The sequence below is a fragment of the Chaetodon trifascialis genome, chromosome 7 (assembly GCF_039877785.1).
Source record: "Chaetodon trifascialis isolate fChaTrf1 chromosome 7, fChaTrf1.hap1, whole genome shotgun sequence".
In the NCBI taxonomy this organism is placed as follows: Eukaryota; Metazoa; Chordata; class Actinopteri; order Chaetodontiformes; family Chaetodontidae; genus Chaetodon; species Chaetodon trifascialis.
This window is the reverse complement of record NC_092062.1, coordinates 21,987,663-22,011,977: the sequence shown is the minus strand read 5'-3', so window position 1 is coordinate 22,011,977 and position 24,315 is coordinate 21,987,663. Positions and strand designations below refer to the sequence as shown.

General features: G+C 42.6%; 4 protein-coding genes across 4 annotated transcripts; 1 reads left to right on the top strand and 3 right to left on the bottom strand.

Annotated features, from left to right (window-relative positions):
- Nucleotides 1-631: 631 nt before the first annotated feature.
- On the bottom strand, nucleotides 632-3,961 carry trim35-28 (tripartite motif containing 35-28). Its single transcript, XM_070967441.1, has 6 exons — nucleotides 3,308-3,961; nucleotides 2,702-2,797; nucleotides 2,341-2,571; nucleotides 2,199-2,221; nucleotides 1,802-1,920; nucleotides 632-1,316 (listed from the first exon to the last, which is right to left on the bottom strand). Exons 1-6 carry the CDS (start codon nucleotides 3,728-3,730, stop codon nucleotides 781-783), a joined length of 1,428 nt encoding a protein of 475 aa, XP_070823542.1. The 5' UTR covers nucleotides 3,731-3,961; the 3' UTR covers nucleotides 632-780.
- Nucleotides 3,962-11,931: 7,970 nt separating this feature from the next.
- cxcr3.1 (chemokine (C-X-C motif) receptor 3, tandem duplicate 1) lies at nucleotides 11,932-13,626 on the top strand. Its single transcript, XM_070966521.1, has 2 exons — nucleotides 11,932-12,363; nucleotides 12,473-13,626. Exons 1-2 carry the CDS (start codon nucleotides 11,932-11,934, stop codon nucleotides 13,208-13,210), a joined length of 1,170 nt encoding a protein of 389 aa, XP_070822622.1. The 3' UTR covers nucleotides 13,211-13,626.
- Nucleotides 13,627-15,661: 2,035 nt separating this feature from the next.
- On the bottom strand, nucleotides 15,662-18,661 carry LOC139333790 (C-X-C chemokine receptor type 3-like). The gene is made up of 3 exons (XM_070966439.1): nucleotides 18,137-18,661; nucleotides 17,157-17,510; nucleotides 15,662-16,902 (listed from the first exon to the last, which is right to left on the bottom strand). Exons 2-3 carry the CDS (start codon nucleotides 17,505-17,507, stop codon nucleotides 16,165-16,167), a joined length of 1,089 nt encoding a protein of 362 aa, XP_070822540.1. The 5' UTR covers nucleotides 17,508-17,510; nucleotides 18,137-18,661; the 3' UTR covers nucleotides 15,662-16,164.
- A 1,540-nt stretch (nucleotides 18,662-20,201) lies between these two features.
- cxcr3.2 (chemokine (C-X-C motif) receptor 3, tandem duplicate 2) lies at nucleotides 20,202-22,555 on the bottom strand. The gene is made up of 2 exons (XM_070966703.1): nucleotides 22,403-22,555; nucleotides 20,202-21,999 (listed from the first exon to the last, which is right to left on the bottom strand). Exons 1-2 carry the CDS (start codon nucleotides 22,436-22,438, stop codon nucleotides 20,899-20,901), a joined length of 1,137 nt encoding a protein of 378 aa, XP_070822804.1. The 5' UTR covers nucleotides 22,439-22,555; the 3' UTR covers nucleotides 20,202-20,898.
- Nucleotides 22,556-24,315: the final 1,760 nt, after the last annotated feature.

The following is a 24,315-nucleotide window of genomic DNA, read 5'->3' as shown; positions in this document are numbered from 1 at the left end:
AACAATTTTGATTTTAACATAGTTTATTGATCAAGTGTTCATATGGAGGCGGCATATTCAGATTTGTTGAACATGGCTTCATCCTGACCACACTCTACAGTGATAAACAGCAATCTGATAAAATGATCCTAAAACCAACAAAACATCACGGTAAAAACTCTACAGAGGACAGCATTTGAGCAGAATCAACAAAATTATATTAGTGTAGTAAAGCAGTGAATTAAAGCACATTTTCCAGGCATAAATGGATCATTTTGATTAAAATAACTCACAATGCAGCTAAGGATACTGAATAACCGCTTTCTTTGGATCCCTATTAGCTTCCACAATGTGGTCACTGGTCTTCCAAAATCACAGCATCAAGAAGACGAGAAAATGCAACGTAAGCCAAATATACCCAGTTAATAGCTAAGTTACTTCCTCCAGCTAAGGCACATTTCTTTGATTCATTCATTGATTCTACTTGTCCCAGCCTTTCTTTCATCAGCATTATACTTTATATTTATTACAAAGCATTATATTGATGTTTGATTTTTGATCTCTGAAAACTTATTTTTGTGAAGCTTTTACTGTCTTTAATATTCTTCTAGTGATCTCATTATATTTTATGTCCAGTTTAACAATTTTATTATGTTTCCTTTCTTCTCTTTGGCGGATTGATTGATGTCGATGTTCTACGCAGATTCTGAATTCATCCTTGTCTGACTGGTAAAGTGTTGATGAGTTTACCTTGCTTTTAAAAAAGCATTTTATCTGAAAACCAACCAACCGACTGGCTCATCATGAGGTGTGCACAGCTATTTTTCCTGGAGCCAGAATCATTGGCGTAGTATGAAGCCCAGGGCCAAAAATAGGAAAAATCTTCTCATCAAACTTGTGTGTTAAAGTGACCAGGTGCTTTGCTGTTGCCCCATCCCAAAATGACACCTCTCCCTTATCCATGTTTAGCTTGACGCGGATCCTCTCGGGACGCTGCTGCACCTGCAGCTCTGTACGCTCAGATGTTAAGGCAGTGTACACCCCTTTGCTCAGTCCTATGGACCACACACCGCGGTTCACAGAGACCGTGAACTTCTTTTTACGGGCCACCGATTCTTTGCACACTCCCACAATCCATTTGGGGTTGTCACCAACAATGACATCCCATCTGTGTTTCCCAGAGGTGTAACCTTCCACACCCAGGACGAAGACGCAGGGATCAAAGCGCTCCGGGTTGTCAGGGGTGGTCAGCCGCTCTGGACTTTCCTTCATACTGGTCAGGTCAGCACTCAAGCACAGCCACGGAGAGGCCGTGTTCGGGTTCAACACCACAGGATCTGCACACAGAAACAGGCGAGATGCAACTATGTTTCAGCGCTAACATTTGTTGAATATACTAAGAATTTCAAGCCACAGTGCTTATAGGATGCTGGTATATCAAAGCAGTGTTTGCCCAGATCACTCAATATCAAGCATATGGAACAAAGAAACACAAACAGGTCCAACTCTGGTATCGATTCCCAGTACTTAAAACCACAGGGCCCTCCCATCTCCCACAGAGTACTTACCAGCTGTAACAGTGTGGCTGGTATTGTTTCACATTGTGAAATTGTAGCGGGAAGAACCACAGATGTGGCTTTGAGGGCTTTGCCCGGTGTTTATATACCTGAGATGCAGTCTTAAAAGTGAGCAGGTGTGTTACTGAGGTCAAATGAAGGCTGAGTGTGAAGACTGGTGTGTGGTCAAATCAAGAGCACCACAAGTAAGGGGGTACGACGTAGACCGCATGCCTCTGGCCCACATTTGTGTTAAGTTTACTTACTGTATTTGACATGGGCCTGCATGCTCTTCCAGATCTTGAAGCTTAAAGCACCAACATGGTCTCCCATATTCAAAAGAGAGTCGTCAGAGAGGCGAGGGTCTTCACGAGTCCACTGGGCTCTGGAACAAAGACGGCAAGAAGATGGTGAAGTCACCACGAGACGTTTTAAATCAACAAAACCCAGCAGAATAATGCAGGATAATGGATAATGCAGATCTTCATCAGAGATGAATGACAAAAACATGTTAACTATGCTGTGACTATGCAAATGAAGTTGAAATATCCAACAATCATGCAAATATATGGTAAATATTTGGTGAAATGTACTTCCTGGTATGTTGCAGTGGATATTTATGCTCACAGATTTTACGGCACAGTGAGATTTGCGGTTACTTACTGTCGTTTTAAATTCTGGAAATTCTAAAATAGAAGAGAGAGAAATTGAGATTAGGTTAGTAAAGGTCCTGAAAATGCATAAACATCAGAGACAAAACATGGTCCAGTCTCATGAGTGTCAGGGACGAGCTGCCTTCTCTTACCCGCACGAGGGGCAGATCCTCATTGCCCATCTCTTTCTTCAGAGTCTCAATGAGCTTATTCAGAGCGACTACGTCCTTCTCTGTGTTGGCAATCAGCTCCTGTATGGCTGCGATCTTCTGCTCCTCCTCAGTAGCCAGGGCACTGAGACGCAGAGATTCTTCTCTGATAAGCACCTCGCGAAGCCTCTCAAACTCCTCCCTGATCTGCTTCTCCGCCTGCTGGGCTTGATACTGCATTAAGCGAGGGAACAGAGTGTGTGTGAAATAAAATGAGCGCAGTCTACAGTGCGTTGTATGTCGTGGTATGTGTGGAAGCTTCTTGTAGCTGGATGAACAACGTGAGACGTGACAGTAACTTTACCTTGATGTGTTCCACTGCTTTGTTCAGTTTGTGCGTCATTTTCTTGTGTGACTCCACTTTCTTTTCAAAAATCTGGACTTTGAAACTCAGCTCCCTCTGCAGGGTGAAAAAGCAGCACATAACATTTTATGTTATTAAATAGTCCTGTGCTTTTCCTGTCATGACAAGTCAAAAATATATGCGGTATCAGGCCTAGAAGTCACCGCCAATATCAACTATATAGTAACAACAGCCTTATAATAAACATAGTAACCAAACAGTATCTCTGTAGTTATTGCTATGCAACTCAAGACATCAGAGGACCCAGGTCAGGAGCAGGACTACTGTACAGCAGCTGACCTGCATGGACCCAGGATGTGGTATGGAGCAAAGCAGTAAGAAAAAGGGGCAAGAAAAGACAACAAAAGTATCGAAAAAGGCCGAAAATGAAACCAGAAGAGAGGCCACACAGAAAAATCAGCAATAGACTGAAATTATGCAGGATGCACTGCAGCACCGAATCTACAAACATGTTAACAACAATAAGCTGTACTCTAACACACAACTGCGTGTTACTGAGGCTGTGCCATCGAGGAAAACATGTGTCTCTTGAGGGAGTATGTCTACCTTACAAATTGGCGCTCCATCCTGCAGGGACCACAGTCTGTGTGTGTTGTGTAGGGTGACACAGTCCACACACACCGGCTCCTCGTCCTTCTCACAGTACAGACTCAGCGGCTTCAGGTGCAGGTTACAGGCGTCCCCACTGCTACGCGTCTGGTTCGGCCACAAGTCCGGATGCTTGAGGAAGGTGTCACAGGCGTCGCGGAGCGCGCGGTTGGAGATGTCCTGGCCCTCCTCAAACGCCTTCCTGCACAAGGGGCAAGTCCGCTTGTACTGCAAACTTCTCTGCAGACACTCCCGACAGAAGCTGTGGGTACACGGCAGCAGCACGGGGTCCCGGAAGATGCCCTGACACACAGGGCAGGTCAGGTCCTGCTGGAGAGCAAGAGGCTGCTCCGGCATGTCTTCGTCCATACTGTCAGCCATGTCTTCACGGGCCCTCCTCACTGTACTTTCGCTTTTGACAAAACCCCAAACCGACGAATGTCTGTAGAAAAAAGACACACTTGTCTGTGTGATACGTCAAGGCGTCACTCAAAACAGGAAAAGACAGGGTCGAGGACAGGGTTTAAGTAAAAAAAAAAACCCCAGAAGTGTTCGATCACAACGCGCTGCCGGTTTGTTTCCGTCCCACGCACTTCTTTTCCGCGCCTCAATGTCGCAACAACACCGAGCAGGGTTCGTGCAACACCGCCCCCTAGTGGATCTGGAGGTCGTAACGGGAATAATTATGATCGCTTCTTCTGTGGAGGTGAGCGCACGTCTACACTTGTCCGCACACCTGCAAGAAAGAGGGTGTTATAATTCCTTCAGACCTTTATTTAAACTCGAAAATCATTTACAATGTCAGGTGATAATGGTGTATAAACAGACATAATTAATTACAACGCAGAGACACACTTTTACTCTCCACATTGACATTGGTTATGTACTGTGCATTTTACTTGAACAAACCCAGACTTTTTATTAAACGCTTAATATATTTTATGTTTTGCATAGATTTTTTTTGAATGTTTTGTCAGTTTGTATATCCTGGTCCTGGAGGAAAAAAGGGTCTCTCAGCCATAGTAAGAGTAACAAATAAGCTTACCACTATAGTTTATGCCTGCACAGGGAAGACCATGCCAACTTGTATTCCTGCTGGTCTCAGATAACTCAACAGTTGCTGCTGTCTGTGCTCCTCTCCCAGCACAGCACAGTGAATGAAGGCACCAGCTGGATTCTCTAACTGGGCTTTTTGAAAACTCACTCGGCGAAGCTGACCTGTGTTGGTTACTTCTATTCATCCTGCAGCTCATGTAATAAAGTATTTCTTCTTTTAGGGCAGCATGCATTAGATTGCTTTTTTTAAGCCTTTGGTGAGCCTTTTAGATCAAAAGCTTTCTGTTATCAGCGTCCTGTTTGCTGTGGCTGCTACTGATATTACATGTGCCATTTAACTGCCAGCACACCAGAACTTTTTAAACCCTCTTGCATTATTTGGCACACAAAAATTGAAGAGTATTTTGCAACAATGTCTTACATTCATGAAAATATGTGTATACTCTTTAAAAAAAAAAAAAAGACAAAATCTTAATCATCTCACTGACTGGCCCACATGGGTGTGGTGAAGTTTAGTCATACAGAGGCCGTTTTATTGAAGAGCACGTTCTGGGGTTGCACGTTCCAGCAGATGGAGCCAGGGTGACATTATGTAACACTGTGACTAACGTGATCACCTGTTACCTTGCAAGAACAAAACAGCCCAAACAAATCACATGCAAGGTTACCATGACATCAGGTGTGATGGACACGTGTTGTTTGTTTGTGTCTGTCCCTTAACGAATCTTTGCAACCATGTAAAACATAAACCATGAGTGTAGCTCAGATAAATCCACGTCCGTTGTCTTGGACGGTGTATGTGATGCCACCTGAAGCCATAACGAATGGGCATGACAGAGGCTGTTGAAATTTATAAATATTATGCACTAAAACTCAGACACCCCAAAATAAAGGACATGTCTCAAAAAAGGAATTCTTTATTCATTCCCTCATGAGTTTGTATTTTCGCCTCTCTAATCAAAGTCTACATCTTGCATGGTGACTCACGCAAAGTGTCTATAGACTTTGATGTCAGTCTGATAGAGGTATCAGGCTTTTCAGTGGTGCAGCTCCAATATGCAGCCATAGCACCAAATCTGATGCTACTGATTTGAAAATGTTCAGTTTATTCCTGTCACAAAGCAGTGAGCTCTGCACAGTTAGCACAAAATGCATGAAGCTACATTTCAGTCAGTTCATCCTTGACGCTTGTGCTTGTTCCTATCAGGTAAAAATCACTCAGTATTTTTGTTTATCATGTTTGATAAACTGTGCATGCTGCTGTGCTTAAAAAAAGGGGCGATCATATGATTTATGATAGTCAAAGCAGCAAATGTCACACAGGAAATCCACAAGGGCGCTGAGGGTTCTCTCTTTAAACAGTTTAAGTTGCACAAATCTGTTTCCGTGCGAGTCTGTCCCTCCCTTGGGGCTTTACAGCAGGGGATGTTTGTGATCTTAATGTGGGTGTTGTGCCTATGGGGAACTGCTTCACGAATACACTAAACTGGCACTCACACTGACACTTACTCTGCATCTCAATTGAAGAAATGTTTTTATTGGAAGGATCTGACAATGTAGTGGCAAGAGATTTTAAAATACCTTTTATATCCTTTTAACATCTCTTGGTGTATTCTGCCACTGTGTTGCAAGTGAATGAACAGATTTTCCAAAAAATATACTATATCCTGATTATCTGTATTGCAGTATAAAATTACATGTAAGCGTCACAGCCCAGCTTTAAGCTAGACAAAGGCAGGAGACCACACATACAGTAGATGCACCTAAAAATAAGCTTATTATTCAGCCAAGAGTCCTGTAACAAGAGAAAAATGTTAATACACCACACAGTCCACAGCTAGAATTCCACGCTGAGCCACCTAGTCCTTAGTTTTTAGTTCATTTGAAGCCAAAAGGTTGAAATGCATGTTTTCCGATCCCTAAACAAAAACTCCTCCAGCCATCCTGAAATGTCTGAATCATCTTTAAGAGCAGACAAGATTATAGTGGCTGTAAGCAGAGGTAAAAGGTCAGAGCAAAAACTGTGTGACAACATAAAAACAATCGTGTGTGTGTCAAGGCCAACTCCCTGACTCCCCTTCACTTACACAGACATCAGGAAAATTCCTGACAATGTAACACATTTAACCAAAAAATCTACCTTTGATATGAGGCAAATGTGACAAAAATATTGGCTTAAGTATGGAAGATATATTGCTTTTATATTTTATTTGCAGTAGCTCAGGTGACACAGACTTGGCTCAGGAACAGGAGGTGCTCTGCAAGGCATTGGACCCCTAACTGCTACGACCTGCGACTATATGGCAGCCCTGTCACTCTGACACTCCTCCAACTCTGCTATGTCTATAGACCCCATGTGTGTGCATGCATGTGTGTGTTTTGGGCCTGTGCATGTAATGCAAAACAACAGAGTAAAAAAATGTAATTTTCCCCAATGCAAGATTAATAAAGTTTTTTTTTTTTTGTAAGTGCACAACATTAGGGTGAGGTGGCAGCATGTGGATGGATTTTATGTTCTCCATCTTTACTTTATTTATGTTGTTTCATTTATTTTCTTGATTTTATCTCTATGAAGCCACATTATTGAATTGCAGTTTATCTCTCTTTTTGTAGTTATATGGGTGAGGGGGGAGCAATGGGGAAGGACATAAGAATATGTTTGTACAAGGGATTGTTGTAAGTCTAAAAAAACATGGAGTCTTGGTAAATTATCATACAACTAACTACATGAATCCAGTCTCCTGGCAGCTACTTATGGGGAGTGCTTAATCTCAGCAGAGGAGATCAGACTTTCGTTAAGCAGGAAGCTTGTAACAGCCAGATTTTTTGTGTCAGGACTGAAACATTGCGGTGCACTACCACTATCTGCATCATATTTGGTTTCTGATGTTAGTGGCACACTAACCTACAATGTCGTCAAAACCAGATGCTGCAAAGGGAAGGAGGGGTTCAAACTGAAGGGGATAAAAGAACTTTCTGCAAGTGTTCAAACAGCAATGAAAAGAAAATCTTCTCAAGGTTATTTGATATTCTGTTTCTTTATGTCATTGACATTCATTCATTTTTTTTTTTTTATCTCAACACCATCATTACAGGAAGTTGAAGGCAATGCACTACTGAAAGGTGAATGTACGTGTTGAATTGGCACACTGTCTGCAACTGGCTGTGTAAAATGCTGCTTCTGCTATTCATACTTAGCAATGTGATGCCCAACACTACCGTAAAAGATTATAGGAATTAAAACTAGCTGAGTTTTTTTCTTCTTTTCAGTTCCTCAAGTGACACGTTTCCATAGTTTCACAGTCTGAGGTAGATCCTAAAAGTAGGGTCACCATGCAGACGCTTTAACAGGTGGTGATGCAAAATAAAGACCCTTTTCCCATCTAAGACTTATTTAGTTAGGAGAAGAAAGGCCTATGACAATAGATTTTGTCTAGCCTTAAAGTCTGTTTTAGTATTAAGTCCCAAAAATCTCAGAAGCAGCCACACAGATGCTGCACATGCCTCTGCAGTTTTGGTATTCAACCAAAATGTATTCTCAATGATATCAAAATGAAACAATACACTTCAAAACCACAATGATTTTATCGACATTTCCATGCTTTGTTTATGCTTTCAAGTAATAAATCATCTTCCTACAAACAGAAACTGTATGGCACATGAGGTTTTTTGTACTTTAACCCCACCAGTCCAACACACTGCATTTCACAGCTCAACCCTACGTTAACATTAACATCAGGCATGCACGCTGTCTCCATTTCCTGCAAAACGATTGGTGTAAATGGCAATTCAGCGAGTTTCAAGTTGTGTTTTTTTCTCCGGTTGTGGGCTGACAAAGTCACCAGTTTGACTTTGATGGCCAGATGCTTGCACTTCCAGCGACATCTCTCACCACAAGAACTGCATATAAACACTGCAAAACAGAAGAGGAAAGAAAGGTGTGAAAAAAACAGGAACACAATGTGAACCTTTTGTGCTGGAGATGGGGGAGACAGACAGTTAAAACCCCATGCTGTCGCAGGTGTTGTATTTGCATGACAGTGTGCATGTATGCAAACGTATGAGATATACCGAGAAAAAAAAAAAAGGTGTGAAAAAGTCTTGAGGTTTTTGGAGAAGATCGCTGCTAATCTGAAACGGCCGGAGAGATTTCACACTGATATGAGGTATATAAATAGTATCAAGAATTTTGTAAGTTGTACCCAGGAATTATATTTACATTCAGTGTTAATTCCCATAATGCACTGTGTGTATCCTGGAAGTCTAACAAACATGTCGCCTGCATTTGCATCCTCATAACATGTGCACAGCTGACTTTTTAAGTATTTGTCCAGCATTGTTTACATCTGTGTTGCAGTCTTCTCTGTGCCTGCATTGTTGGCACATTGCTGCATATCTTGACCTGTTACGACACCTGTTGATCAGTGGATCAAGCTGATAAAGCAACAGAAAGAAGTTCATTCATTATTTTCATTCACTCTGAATGGGAGCGAGTTGCTGGTGTGTTTGCGTGTCTGTACTGTTCCAATACATCTGTGCTAATACAACAAGGACAGCTGTTGTTCTGTAAACTGGCAAGCAAGATAATAAAGGCGAACAGCAAAACACACATTTCATTGCTCTGTCTCTTGCTCTTTGCTTGTCTTTGTCTTTTTTACAGGTGGGTTTACTGGTCTTGATTTCAGGTGCATTATCCTTTCACGTATTAATTGCTCCATCGTAATTACACTAACTTTAAATCTGTTGGCTAAGCTTCTGTCTCTTCTTTAAATATGTACTAGTTCTGTGTCGTGTCACTGCTGTTATGGCAGTTTCATATGTTGTCTGCTGTGACCTTGCACCTCTTTTGCTATCGTGCACGGGAGACAATCCTGGGGGTTAATAAAATGATCTAATCTAATCTAAATGCGCAATGCAGAAATGTAATTAATGGCTTCAACATGTCTATTGAATGCTACATTATAAATCTTATTAAATTCTACTCATCGCACCAGCGAGCTGCGAGCACACACGACTGAATGACTTGCATTAATGTGTACATAAGTAAAACTGAAACACACAGGATTGATCATTCATGCATTGAATCTGTTCAAGTGGCGTGATGGTGGCTGGTCTGTAATGTGGTTCATAAAGGAAGTTGAAGAGCATTTCTGGAAAGTGATCTGAAAATAGTCCAAAAGGTCTCATGCGAAAGTCAAACTTTCTGCACACTGTTGTTCAGAGTCCAGAATAATTGCCTCTGTTCTTGAGCTTGCCAGTGACACTGAAATGATAATGAACATAAAGTTTAGTCACAACATACCTGCACACACCATAATCTACAAAGTCAGCACTCAGCACGCCGGGTTTCTTTTCAGCGCCAGCAGATTCTGAAACACATTATGCAAAACTGTATGAAACTGTGCTTCCATATTCAGTCAGGGTAAATTCAAAGGACTGTTATTCATCAGTTTCTTTGAAACAGGCACCATCATACTCACACACCATGACGTCTTCCAGCGCTTTCAGCATATTCATATCTTTACACTGATGTAAAGCACCTTTAGCAACACAAGACAAGAAGGCTGCATGAAGAGTCAGTCAGAGCAAAAAATAAAATAAATAAATAGAACAAAATAAAAATAAATGCAGCTTTATGAGGAATTAATAAATACGATTATGCTTGTTGTGGTTTTGGCTGCAGACAAGATTTCTGGTTTGTTCAGTGATTCAATAACTGAAGTGAAATAAAGTCTTAAATGTCTTTGTCAGTGTAAAACTTCATCATCAGTCACAAATATATGTTGTAATAATCAACTATCACATACATATATATTTAAAGAGAATAAAATAGAAATGTGAGGTTTAAATCACAGTAATTCTTTAATACAACAATAACAACAGTTTCCCTCATTTTCCCAAATGAGATGCATCGGTGCTCTTTGTGAAACGCTGAATGTTTTCACACCTCATGCGTGGTGGGAGGCTGTTTTCTCGCCCTGTCTTGTCTGTGGGCTTCCTCTGCAGTCGCTCTACAGATGCCGTTATTGGCAAAGGTGGATCACTAGGTAGAGAACGTGCTGCCAGAGGGCTTCGGTACGGTAAGTTATGAGCCCTATTCTCGCCATGATGCATCTATTCTTCTTCACGAGGAAGATCTTAATTCACGTCCGTATATCATTTATTATTGCTGATTAGATTTTTTAATTCAAATCTGTGAATGACACATGCATAATGCACTCAAACTGCTTTTGCTCCTCTCTGTGCACCTGTTCCGTGCACGTGTGTCATTTTAACCTTATTAACAAGTTCCTGATGAACATACGTTGAATTTTGATGGAGCACATTTGCTATTTCATTTGTTCACCACTTTTTGCTATTTGTTCTTACACCTTCAGTTGACAGTAAGATAGCAGAGTGTGATAGACTGTGATGTGGTTTGTAGCTTGACAACATGCCACTACATCAAAGTGCCATTCAGTAAAAAGTGGTGGCCTTTTGTGGAGGATCAAGCCATGAGACAATGATGGAGCTACAGCCAACATTACGTGGAAGCTAAAAAATTCGGTTTTTGAATTATTTAGCATGACCCAAGGATCATTCACACAAACTACAGACACTAGTTAATATACTGCATATTATTATAATTTATTTTTTAGAATTGCTTCCTTTAGCACATGTGCAGTTTGAATTTTGATTTCAGGATTCTTCTATTTATTTCAAAAATATTCCTGCTTAGTATTCTGCTGCCTGGTATTCTGTGTGAAGGAGCGGTATCGCAGGTCATTCCTTCCTGCAGCTGTCAGACTATACAACAAAAACTGCTCCAAGCAATCTGCAAATTATCTGTAAATCATCTGTAAATTATCTGTGCAATAATGATGTGCAATAATCTGGGCAATAATTGGTGCAATAACCTGTGGAATCCATCCTGTACATAACAGTCTGCAAATACAATTTATAATTTAAGATAATGTTTATTTTTATTACACTCTATTGTATATACTTATTGTTTTTACTTATCTATTTACTTACCTATCTATCGGAATTGAATTGAATTGAATTGAATTGAATTGAATTGCTACATGGACCGTGCACTGCAAACGGAGCGCTCAGGACTTCCTCACACACCAAATTAACATTTTCTGCCATTAGATCGAAATGCTTATGATGTTGGCCTATGCTCTTTTGTTTTCCATATTTCATTTGTCTGTTTTTGAACTAATATGTTGCTCTGACATGGTCTGATTCTGGAGTTTGTTATTTTACTGTATTGAGCAGAGCATTTGATTGAACTGTGAGAAACATGCTTTAAATCTTATATACAGAAGATAGATAGATAGATAGATAGATAGATAGATAGATAGATAGATAGATAGATAGATAGATAGATAGATAGATAGATAGATAGATAGATAGATAGATAGATAGATAGATAGATAGATAGATAGATAGATAGATAGATAGATAGATAGATATGTCGAAAGCTACACAGCACCCCCATGTGGTTGACACAGACTGCACAGGTCAAATGTTCAATCCAATTAATGTATAGATTTCTTCTTCTTCTTCCTCTCATGCAGAGTTTAACGATGGATGAAGACAAGATTATACTGTCTGGAGATGACTTTAATTACATATTTGAAAACTACAGTTATGAAGACAACTCGACCATTGACATGTATTGCTGTGAAGGGGGTGATGTGTGCGACCTGCAGGAGAGCATGAAGTTTGAAGCAGTGTTCATCCCAGTTCTATACTCTTTGGCGTTTGTTGTGGGTATCCTGGGGAACGGGATGCTGCTGGGAGTTCTGGTTCGGAGCAGGACCTGGAGTGTGACAGACACCTTCATCCTCCACCTGGGTGTGGCAGACATCATGCTGCTCTTTACACTGCCCTTGTGGGCTACGCAGTCTGCTCAAGATCGTGGATGGACCTTCGGCACCCCCCTCTGCAAGATCACTGGAACTGCTTTTACGGTAAGCGGGACAGATGCGCTAAAGTCTGCATCAAAGTGCACGATAGTAAAAATGAGCTGGTTGCAAAAAGATTTTCAAATTTCTTTGGCTGATTGCTTTGTACCCGCAGGTCAACTTCTACTGTGGGATCTTTCTCCTGGCCTGCATCAGCCTGGACCGCTACCTGTCCATCGTCCACGCTACCCAGATGTACTCCCGCAGGAAGCCCTGGGTCGTTCATTTCAGCTGCTTGGCAGTGTGGCTCTTCTCCCTGCTCCTCTCTATCCCTGACTGGATCTTTTTGAAAGCTGTGAAGGACGACAGACGAGAGAGAACAGAGTGTGTTCGCAACTACCTTATGTTTGGCCATGAGGCAGTTGCTGTCTGGCGGCTGGCATCACGGATGCTCTACCACACCGTGGGCTTCCTGCTGCCTTCAGCTGTCCTGATCTTCTGCTACTCCTGCATCCTGCGGCGGCTGCGGTGTGGCTCCCAGGGCCTCCAAAAGCAGAAGGCTTTCCGGGTCATCGTGGCTGTGGTGGTGGTTTTCTTTCTCTGCTGGACGCCGTACAACATCACACTCATCGCGGACACACTCCATTCCAACGTCACCCAGGAGACCTGTGGAGCCAGGACATCCCTGGAGAAAGCCAAGATAATCACCTCCTCCGTGGGTTACCTCCACTGCAGCCTCAATCCCATCCTGTATGCCTTCGTGGGTGTGAAGTTCCGGCGTCAGCTCCTGGACATCCTGAGGTCTCTGGGCTGCAAGCTGAAGATGAGCGCCCAGTTCCAATCTGCCGTGAGCAGCCGGAAAAGCTCCTTCTGGTCCGAGTCCGCCGACACCTCCAACTCCATTGCTATCTGAGAGAGAGAGAAACAAACCTGACCAAGCTCACAAACTGAATTCTAATGACATGAGTCATATAGATGAGCATACAACATGTGTTTCTGTACATTTGCTGTGTTATATAACCTCTAACAGGCTATGATCTCTTCGAATTTCCTGAAGTTCATTGTGCATTAGTAGCTCAAGATGAGCCTGAGCACTGGACAAAATCAATTTGTTTGTCCGGCACTTGAGGTCACACAGCCGCACTTGTAGGCAGCAGATCTACTTTTCTTGCATAGCACAAATATAACACTTCCCTTTTCTGACACTGTACCATTAATAGCCAGTATTATTACCATCTCACTTGCAAACTTTTAAATAATATATATTTTATACCACAATTCTTTTGTATATTGCATTTTTTTTATGTGTTCAAATAAAATCCTAATCATAAACCAGCGTGTTTTCAACATTACGTTACACCAGCACAGCCAAAAGGACATTTGTTCCACTAAATGTAAGAACATGTTACTGCTTTTAGGTGAAACAACATTCCTGGTAGTACAGAGAATTTAAAAAAGTTGTCTGAGTTTGGTTTCTGGTTAGTCCAAAAAGCTGTTCCAGTGAGTAGAGGGGTATTATACACCAATATGAGGTCTTGCCTGTTTCTACGTGCCTTTGCTCTGCTTATTACTTCCACACCAGCTGCACATTTTTGATGATGGCGCAATGCAGCTTCCACTGTTACTGTAAGCAAGGAGGCAGCCAAGATGCAATGCTGGGGTTTATCTCCTGTTTGTGTTGCATGTTTTCTTTTCTAACTATGAGTTTGTTTTCCTGTATAGTCCAAAAAAAGTCACTTTACTGTAGGCTTTTTGAATGAATGTAATCTTTACTGGCTGCTAAGCAGACTTTAGCACAATTCGCATTATATTTATGAAAGTATAATGTGTGCACGGCAAAGCATGTCATTGAGTGGGGAAATAGAGGGTAGATAAGTTTGTAGTGTGAAAACCTCCCAATTCAAACCTAGTTAGACCTAGTTAGATTATGCAACATCCCTTTCTATTTCCTCTCTTCTCTCTGTGTTACACTTCTGAGACATTTTAGCACCTTAACATTTATGGCACACTCTGAAATGTTCCCTGTGATAAGGTGATTTCAGACAAGAACTGCAAACCCACATGTAGCGGTTTCAGTGGAAATATCTTACATCTTTTTGACAGGAAATCGAAACAAAATGATATAAGGCAGCCGCATACCCTCACACACATGGCTCTATAAGAGAAGAGGCGGAAGGTGAGCAAACACGCAGAGAAATGCTGTGACTCACGGCAGGCTTTCCCAAAAGGACCAATATGGACGTGATTGACCACAATGTGCCACCACTGCTAACACCTCTGAATTTAGACTCAAGAGGCAAATTTGAACTCAACAGGGTGGTGCCGGTGTGAAGAGAGATGATCTCTTCATGTGTATCTACATGATAAAGCGTTTCCCCCAGAAGCAGCAGTTCTACTGGTTCTCAAACCCTCACAGCGAGCAAAGGGCTTGGCTCCCAGCACATTTAAACATGCTGAGCTTTGTGTGGTGTGTGGTCGAAAGACGCTCGCCGTCGCGATACAAAATATCTTTTATCCTTGATTTTTAAGGGGGAATCAATTGCCATTCTTGTTATCTTGAGACAAAGAAACAAAGTCTGTGTTTGCGCCGACAGCAGGTTTCTCACTCACACAAGAACAGCACACACTATCAGCTTGTCTATTTTAGTTACCAGATAAGCTCTGACGCAGGAAATAACAGCTCAATTTGATGCAACACTTAAACCTACTATGCTATAAATTTGACGTGCTGCGGCTGTTAGCGTCACTGGCATGTCTCAGATTAGAACACATTTGTGGCTCCAGATGAACTTCAACACCATTCTAGTTAAAGCGGAAACACATTTCAATGTGTTAGCTCTTGCCTTGAGCTCAGAAATCAGGTGCTCCTGCCAGGCCATAACCTGCACAGCAGCTCGGAGGTAAAAACACAGACTGAGTGCTTGGCACGGCATGAGCTGTAATCATTAACATAAAATTTGGATCTCCTCTTCTTCCCTCCAGTCGCCACCTACACTTTTTTTTCCCCAGTCAACTGCTCTCACAAAGCACGCCACTGTTGTCTCTTCACCAAACAGACGAGCCTTTAAATGCGTAATGAAAAGGCCACGGCAACCAGAGCTTTATTTTTCTCTCCTCCTCCTCCTCTTGTCTCGCTCTCTGTCACCTGACTGATGACCTCAGCGCCTGTTTGTGTCATCCTGTCTCCTTCAGTCCGCACATCCATGTTGTAACAATGAGGTCAGAAAGAACAAGGCTGTGGGATTCGCCGAGGGGGAATTCCCTCACTGTGGTGAAACAAAAACATCCGCACACTAACTGTGCAATCATCAAGATAACTTGTTAAATGAGTCTCTTTGTGATATGTTATCAGCCATAAAATCATAAACTGTGTCGGACTGTTTAATGGAAGATCATAATAGCACTGACAAGGACAACAGCTCCTGTTTCCCCCAGTTTCAAACATTGTGGCGTTAGCTTTATGATGATTGTTACAGCTACAAACTGGTCACTCACATAACAGGATTTTCACTACATAGAAAATCATGAAAAAACAGTTTGATTTCAGTAATAATAAAAATAATAATAATAATTCACAATAAAAATACAGGTATCTACAATTGAGTAAAAAAAAGCTCATGATTTTTTTTTAGCGTGACGAGCTAAAGTTGTGCAACAGTGATTACAAAATAAAAGTACAACAGTGTGTGACACCAGTGGCATGGCTGTGAAAAATTCACATGAGGGAGTCATGCTTATATAAATATCTATTTCTCACCATTAGACAGAACACAGTCATTTGCTCCCTGAACCCATGACATGACTTCACACTTAACTCCCTCCGGGGTGGAGCAGGTCACTCCTGAGGAGGGTGTTTTTGTCCACTCATCAGCACTGAGCTGTCTGCACCTGATGATCAACATCTGTCATCTGCTTCAACTGTTCCCCCTCAGGACCCTGGTCAGGCAGGACTTCCTCGCCCACGCCCAACTCCCACAGCGAGCTCTTAGTTTCAACTTCAGTACGTTTCAGCATGGCCAGAGTCCGTTTTCTGAAGTTTCCACACAGGCCAAGATAGAGCAGAGGTCTGAGGCAGGCGTGAAGGCAGCCCAGAGCAGATGTGACCATCAGAGCTGTTTTCAGGGAACCTTCAGGGTCATCAGGGTTGCTTCTGATGGTGTCCACGATGAGTGTGATGTTGTATGGCACCCAGCAGAGGAAGAAGACCCCTACCAGGGGCAGGAAGACCATGATGGACCTCTGCTTTTGGAGGCCTTTAGAGCTGCTCAGCAGCCGTCGCAGGATACAGAAGCAGCAGATGATCAGGGCGGCGGCAGGCAGCAGGAAGCCCAGCATGTGGTGGAGCAGGCGTGACACCAGCTTCCAGTCAGCCTGAGAGTATTTGTGAACACACAGTGTTTTCGGCTCCAGTGTCGATGTTTTCTTGGCCACCATGAAAACCCAGTCAGGGATGGCAAGGATCAGGGAGATGAGCCAGACCAACAGGCAGCTGATATGAGCTAACTGGGGCCTCTTCTTGGAGTACAGCTGGGTGGTGTGGACGATGGACAGGTAGCGATCCACAGTGACGCAAACCAGCAGAAGGATCCCACAGTAGAAGTTGATCTGTTAAAAAAGGAAAGGAACATTTAAGTTGTGATCTAGTATAAGACAGGAAATTCCAGCCATCTTTAAGACTCAACTTTCACTTCTCCCCTCCTCTTGCCTTTTCCCAGAAATGCTGAGATCCGTGGAGAACTTGCTCAAGAGTCTTGACTAAACAGGGACTGATGGCCAAGAGCCAAACACACAATCCATCCAAGAACAGCTCTCTGATATCTTCACTGAAAAGACCTCCCTACACACCACTCAGTACTTACATTAAAAGCAGCTCCACTGATCTTGCAGAGAAAACCAACGAAGCACCATCCACATGGCCGAGCGGCCTGCGCAGCCCAGAGGGGCAGCATCACCAGCAGCAGGATGTCCGCAACACTCAGGTGGATGATAAAGGTGTCTGACATACTCCAGAATCGCCTCTTCTGTACCAGGACGGCCAGGAGGAGTCCATTCCCCAGCAGACCTACAACAAACTCCACTGAGTACAGAAGCGGGATCAACACCGCTTGACTGCCCCTTGACTCAAAGTCCTCTTTATACATATAGTCCTCATCGTAGTCATAGGTGCCATTGTGGAGAAATAATCCATCGAGATCCACATCCATGTTCATCTGCTGTGGAGAGACACTGGTTAAACACAGCGAGAAAGCAACAGCGGTGCCTCAGAGGCCAGATGTCAGAAAGCACCAGCTTATAAACTTTCCCCCTTCAGTGTGTGTCGTCAGGCAGCCATGTGAGGGTGAATTCTTGAAAATCTCCCGTTGGCAAACCCGGCTGTGACTTTACAAAAATACTCAAACTCACATAGCTCACATGGTGCAATGTCAGTGCATGAAGCAACAGGGCAGCGGACTGAAGCGGAAAGCACGGTTCCGCCTGGTAACACACACACACACACACACACACACACACACACACACACACACACACACACACACACACACACACACACACACTTAAACTTTCCGAGGCTGTTTCATGCACAGTCTCTATGAGGTATTGTCACTTTTTACTGTCGGTGGAATAGATGTGCTAACACACCGCGAAACCAGAAGCGCCGATAGGTGCGAAGATGAGGCGCATTTCTAAGAAGCGTGCGCAGATAAATGCGCAGCAGCTATCCGTTTCCAAACAGACACTCGGAGAGAAACAGAAAGAGAAAGGCTTGAATGTAACGATGCATCAAGTCTACTGTTTTATCATTACAGTCAATAGTTTGCACATTTATTCTCTCACTTACCACAAAGGGCTTCAGCTGCAAACTTGGAGGACAACGAACGTCTCTGCGCGCTGAGGACGGATGAGACTAAAAAAGGAGACCGCGACCTGCACGTCGCCCTTCACACCGGGGTCAACAACCTCGGACGAAAAACCACCGTCGTTGTTTGTTTCTGGAAGGAAGTCGATCGATCTCCTGCAGCTTCCGAGCCCAAAAGCTCAGTAGAAAAACGCATGCAAACTTCAGGTATCACCACAGTCAGATTTGAAGGAAGGTGGCGTGTTGGAACTGACTGAGGGTGAATCCACCAAAACACACCCGGCGGGTAACAGGGCGAACTGAAAGAACCGACGGTGAGAACAGCTGCGCTTCATCAGCTGGAAGTTTTACCACACGGACGCACGTCGCGCACAGGCCGCCATCGAACAGCCTCTTTCATACACGGAATAAACTTACATACACTTTGTGTACTTCCCTCCTGGGATGTTTTGGTTTATCAAATGTCACCCTTCCACATTTCTCCACCTCTGTTAAATATGCCAACTCACACGAAAAACCGCGTCGCACGATGAACTTGCCTTTTCAAAATAAAATAAGTAATGAAATTCACCGCAGCGCCAACAAACACAAAGCCAAGAGAAAGAGGTTGAAAAGAGACACTACGCTTTGTTTTTCAGTAAGAAGTACAGGATTTGATAAAAATTGCAGTCTCCGTTTGACCACGGCTGTTATTGTGGAAAAAAGTTGCTTTATTTTGAAGGCTGCATTGTCTAGCTTCCGCGTACCCACTTTCCACGCCTGACTTGACGCGGGACACAAAGCAGAGTCAAACAAAGCGGAGCCGCTTTCCACTAGATGGCGCTAGTGTATTTGTATTTCCAAACCGAGCAACAGACACGACGACAGGCCTGTTCCAACCTGCAGGATAATTAAAAAAAATACGCAAGAAGTCTGTTTGTTGCCACTGTTACGTCATTACATTTCATACTACAATATACGTATAAATAATAAGCTTTTAAAATACACTTCATTGATAAAGATTAAAGCAAAACATCAGCCTGTATTTGGGGCCACATGTTCCAGATGTCAATGAGTAATTGACAGTTTCCACCAAGGTGACATTTCCCCTCTAAACTTCTTAGACGGATTCATTAAAATAACTGTTTTTTGGGAGGGCAACATTTCTACAATATTTCATGCACACAAGAAGATAGAAGAAAAGTTCAAAACTCAGTACAAATTTGTGCAACAGAACTTTTTTCTTCTTTCCATTAATCTTCTCACAGCTCCTCAGATTTAGCCTGTGGCCCTTTGGAGGGGTCAGAGCCCTTGGTTGGAAACCACTGGACTAAACTAACTTTCACATAAAGCAGTTACACCTGTGGATGCTTCAGTATTAGCAGTCTAATAGGGGGCATTGCACTGCAGAATGAGCACTTTTACTTAAGCAGGATTTTGAATGCAGGACGTTGAGTTGTAATGCAGTACTTTCAGAATGTTGCACTGGCACTTCTTATTTTATTTGACTTGAGTAAAAGATGTGAAGATGTTTTTCACGTCTTCTTATTTGAGCTCCATTCTTTGACGGCAAGAGTTACTAGTTAAACACATCATCATCTTATTAAAAAATTATGTATTGTGATAAACAATGCAACCTTATATAAACAGTAGATCTTAGCTCAAACTTGTTCAGGTTAAACATGTAAAAGCCACTGATGTATCAAGGCACCAGAAATGATAAAAGACTGATTGTAATAATGTAACAATATTCAAGAGGCCATTCTGAAAAATAAGAACTTGTACTACAGTATAAATACTTGTAATTTAGTCCTTTTTACATTGCAGTATCACTAATTTTACTTAAAAATCTGATCTGAACACTCCAGCCCTGAGTTTGATTTTGAATTTCTTCCAATTTGAATGATAATCTCAGATTAAACTCCACAAATTTACAGTCACTGGTACTTACACTAACCGTGAGAGCTGTCGGTGCAGCTGCATGTCGCGCTGGATGAAAGCAGTAAACTTGCAGAGAGAGAGCCTGAGATGTTGACGAATATATGAACATGAGACTATATTTTTATTTCAAAATATTTATCATAAAAAATTTTGTACAGAACAAATAAGATGGGTTTTATGAAATTCAAAATGAGTCATTGCATTAATTTCCTCTTTTTACAACACAGTTTCATTTTGAAGCACGCAGCTGAGAGAAAAGCTGTATACAGATGATGAAAAAAGAAAGAAAAATTCGATAACTTTTCAACATATATACCATTCAACATACAACCATTGTTTTACAAGGCAACCCTTACTTTTCCTGCAAAACATTTCCTGTGAAATATGACGTCACAGACGACTTCACGTAATTGCTGAACAAGCTTTTCTGTGAGTATGAAGAAACCTAAATGTTTCACAAGGTTTTTCACAATTTTTACCAAAAGGATAGCATCAGCATGTGGAATGTGGACTTACTCTAAGCCCCAATCTCACGTAATAACTGCACCACAGTATTCTTGAAAAAAGAAAAAACATGTTATGAGCTGCACTGTGCCAACAATTAGATGGCAGGCAGAAAACCTTTCCTGCTGAGAACGTTTATGAAGTCTTAATTAAAGTGAACTCTTCCTTCAGTTCTTTCTACTTTTCTCTCACCACCAACCCCTTTCACACACGCACAACCACACACACACACACACACACACACACACACACACACACACACACACACACACACACACACACACACATCTCCCTCTATATCCATGTCTCCCTAAACAGTTTCATACCATGACAGAGTAGGAGGTGTTCTCGCTCTCTGCAGAGCTGAAGGAGCCTGTGGTTCTTCGACTCCTCCTCACCTTCAGTCTCTCCATCCCCAGCAAGCCTCTCTGTCCCAGCAGCCCCTTACACATCCTGACCAGTTCTCTCCTGAACTTCACCCCGACGAAGCCGTACAGCAGAGGGTTCAGGGCGCAGTGTGACAGACCCACGCTTTCAGTGATCAGAGTCCCAATGTCCACCACGTGGCCGAACTGGCAACTTCCAGTCACCACGCCCAGCCTTTCTAGACTGTCTGCCAGCTGGAAGCAGTTGTATGGTGCCCAGCAGATGACAAACACAGACACCAAGGAGATGATGAGGCGGAGAGACTTGCGCTTTTGGCGGCGACTGGCATTGCAGAGAGACTTGAAGATGCGGATGTAGCAGTAAAGCATGATCAGCAGGGGGAGCCCAAAACCCAGAATCACACTGACCAGCCGCTGCCCCACCTGCCACTGTGTGGAGTTATCAGTGAACCACATCCGGCACAGGAGCGTCTTATGATGGCCTATAGTTTCCACCTCCGCCACCTGTTTGAAGGTCATTTCCACTCCACTCAGGCCCAAGCAGGCCACCCAGATCAGGGCACACGCAATCTGAGCATGGCAAGTGTTGCGCTTCCAGCCAGAGCTGACAGCATGAACGATGGCCAGGTATCGGTCAAAGCTGATGCAGGCCAGGAAAAGGATGCCACTGTAACGGTTCAGGGAGAAGAGGGCCCCAGAGATCTTACAAACAGCCAAGCCGAACACCCACTGGTGAGCCCACTGCACTGCGAACAAAGGCAGGGTGAAGGCTAGCAGCAGGTCAGAAATGGCCAAGTGAAGGAGGAAGGTGTCCGTGAGAGAGAAGGCACAGGCACCTCCGCTCTGAGAGTTTCGGTAACGCCGGATCACACACAGCACCAGCACGTTGCCCACGACAGCCAGGAGGAACACCAGACTGTAGACAGCAGGGGAGTACATCTGTGCAAAACTGTAGATGTCCTCCTGCGAGCATGGGGCTGCACGACTCTTGCTGATGTCAGGGGACGTGGTGTAATTGTCATAGTCCTCAAAGCTCTGCAGACAAGAGAGAGGAAAAGAGTTCTGTCAAACTCTTGAACCAGAGGAGTTACTCAATAAAAGTGTACTTCACAGCATTTCAGAGACTTAATAATGTGGAAACCAATCATTTTCTATTCCATTTTAAATTTTACCTGAGCCTTGCTAAGGGCAGTTTTTGACATAAAAGTCATAAGAATGAGAGAACATTAAATATAATCTACTTCAGCATTTCATTGATCAAAAAAGGAACTTTAAAGATAATTGATGTACGTGCCAGATACTGTACACCAGCTGAGTACCTCATCTGAAAATATCTGTTGGTGGTTCTCGATAACTGGTTAAACTTGCTTGTGTTGTAGAAAATAAAGTGTAAACAGAGACAGAAGTCTCAGTTGGGATTGTAAGAATGTCCACTTACCCAGTAGTCTTCTATGGTTGGTGTCACTTGATCCATATTTGTTGCAAACAAGGAGGCAGCAGAAGACCTGAAAGCCTCCAACAGTCAAGAGAGCGCACTCATAAAACACATTAGCTAAACATCCTTTTTCACAGCCTATCTGTGCCACAATCCTCCACATGAGGGAGGATCAGAAAGAAGAAGTCATGATTTCAGGAACTAAACCCTAGCACATTTGTGACCAATGCAAACCTATGGAGGGAACAGATGAGTGTCAGGGAAATGATGACAAATATATTCAAAACATGGCTACAGGCAGATATAAAGTCCCATCAGACAGACAGTGCATGACTGGGGTACGCAATGCGGAAAAAATATTCTATTTTCTATCGTCTGGATCGTGCGCTCAAATCTGCTGCAGGTCCAAGTAATTTTTGATTCAGTGTATAAAACGTTACATATTATAATATCACAAGGGAACAAAATTTGTTGGAATCTGACTTTCAAGAAGGAGAAATGGGTTTTAGAAAACAATCCTCCACAAATGGGGAAGGGAAAGTGCTCAGTTGACAAGAATTCCATCCACAACACTACGCTGTTCTTTACGTTCTTGTTTTGAGACACTAAGCATAACACCCTGACTATATTGTAGTAACTTGGTGAAGACTTGCAGTGGCGTTCTTTGATGGTCACAAACTTAACAAATGTCAGAATGTAAAAAAATAGAAAATAGTTTAAGGAAAAATACAAGCACAAAACACTTGGGGCGAGTTTCTGGTTTTGACTCCAGTGATTTTTAAAAAATTTTTTTTAACTCCAGGTCCTTTGCAAAGATTTCATTGTAAATCAAGAGGACAAGATTTACTTACCCTCAGATCTGATCAAGATGACAGAGTGCGAAATAAGGGACTTATGTATAAGGCAGACTGCATTCTATATATGACTGGATGCACTTTTAAAGAAGATAACAGGAAATGAAGTTCATCTTGGTGGTTAGAAACTCTTAGGAGGTAAACAGAAACATTTTCTGAGTGCTCATTAGTTTGGACAAACCGATGCCAAAGCGGCATCTGCAAGAATGTAGAATGCAGTAAATGAAGTGCATTTAAATTTCTCTCATACTCTGTGAAAGCACCATGAAATTCTTAGAATAATCTCATGATAGCAGATTGACACCGGATGCTTTATCACGGTAGAGCGGAAGCCTTTTGCTGAAGCTGATAGTCTGCCAAGATTGCAAATAATTTTTTCACCTCTAAAGTGTGGAGGGGTTTAAGGTGTTGCTTAGCAGTTTTAACAAACACATGAAGACTCAGCTCAGGAGCGCTTAAATGCTGGTTCAGGGATAAAGTGCAGTGATGAGTCACAAAACCTTTTTTCGCTACTTCCCCAGACAGACAGTGAGAGACAGGATGGACAGAATGTGATGTGCAAAATCCCCTTTCGGTATTACTATATGATTTCTTTTTGAAAAACAATTTAGCATTAAATGTGTGAGGAACTGACCACTGTTGCGGTTACTTGTGTCTCGACTGAGGGTCTTCTGGAAAGTTCCTTGGTTGTGCAACATCACCCATGTTTTGCTTCCCTCTGCCATAGTTGACTGATGAACAGTGTAATACATACCACAGAAGCATACTGTTAACGTTAGCTACACATACTGTTTGTCTGTATGCAATCTTGTGCACACATGGAGGAGCAGGAGGGGATCTAGATTAGCTCTTCTGACTTCTCCAAAGTGCCTATTTAATGGGGAAAAGAGTGTGTCTGGTGCCATAATAGCACACTGCCATGCATCATTTTCAAAATCTGTGGCAGTCAAATGCCTCTCTGGCTCTCTGATGTGACCTGGGGGCAAATGAACCCTCGCCCTGCAAGCTGTTTTATCTTTTGCCTTTGTCCTAAACAATGTATGTGTATAAGAAGCTGTAGTC

Bases quoted from the DNA above. Each gene is read 5' to 3' on its own strand.
- cxcr3.2 (XM_070966703.1), bottom strand. From the start codon at position 22,438: ATGGATCAAGTGACACCAACCATAGAAGACTACTGG. The intron at 22,000-22,402 runs GTAAGTGGACAT...TCTTGTCTGCAG, and splicing joins CAACCATAGAAGACTACTGG to AGCTTTGAGGACTATGACAA.
- cxcr3.1 (XM_070966521.1), top strand. From the start codon at position 11,932: ATGTATAGATTTCTTCTTCTTCTTCCTCTCATGCAGAGTTTAACGATG. The intron at 12,364-12,472 runs GTAAGCGGGACA...TTGTACCCGCAG, and splicing joins TCACTGGAACTGCTTTTACG to GTCAACTTCTACTGTGGGAT.
- LOC139333790 (XM_070966439.1), bottom strand. From the start codon at position 17,507: ATGAACATGGATGTGGATCTCGATGGATTATTTCTCCACAATGGCACC. The intron at 16,903-17,156 runs GTAAGTACTGAG...CTTTTTTAACAG, and splicing joins TCAGTGGAGCTGCTTTTAAT to ATCAACTTCTACTGTGGGAT.
- trim35-28 (XM_070967441.1), bottom strand. From the start codon at position 3,730: ATGGCTGACAGTATGGACGAAGACATGCCGGAGCAGCCTCTTGCTCTC. The intron at 2,798-3,307 runs GTAGACATACTC...TTCACCCTGCAG, and splicing joins ATGGAGCGCCAATTTGTAAG to AGGGAGCTGAGTTTCAAAGT. The intron at 2,222-2,340 runs GTAAGAGAAGGC...CTTCTATTTTAG, and splicing joins AGGATCTGCCCCTCGTGCGG to AATTTCCAGAATTTAAAACG.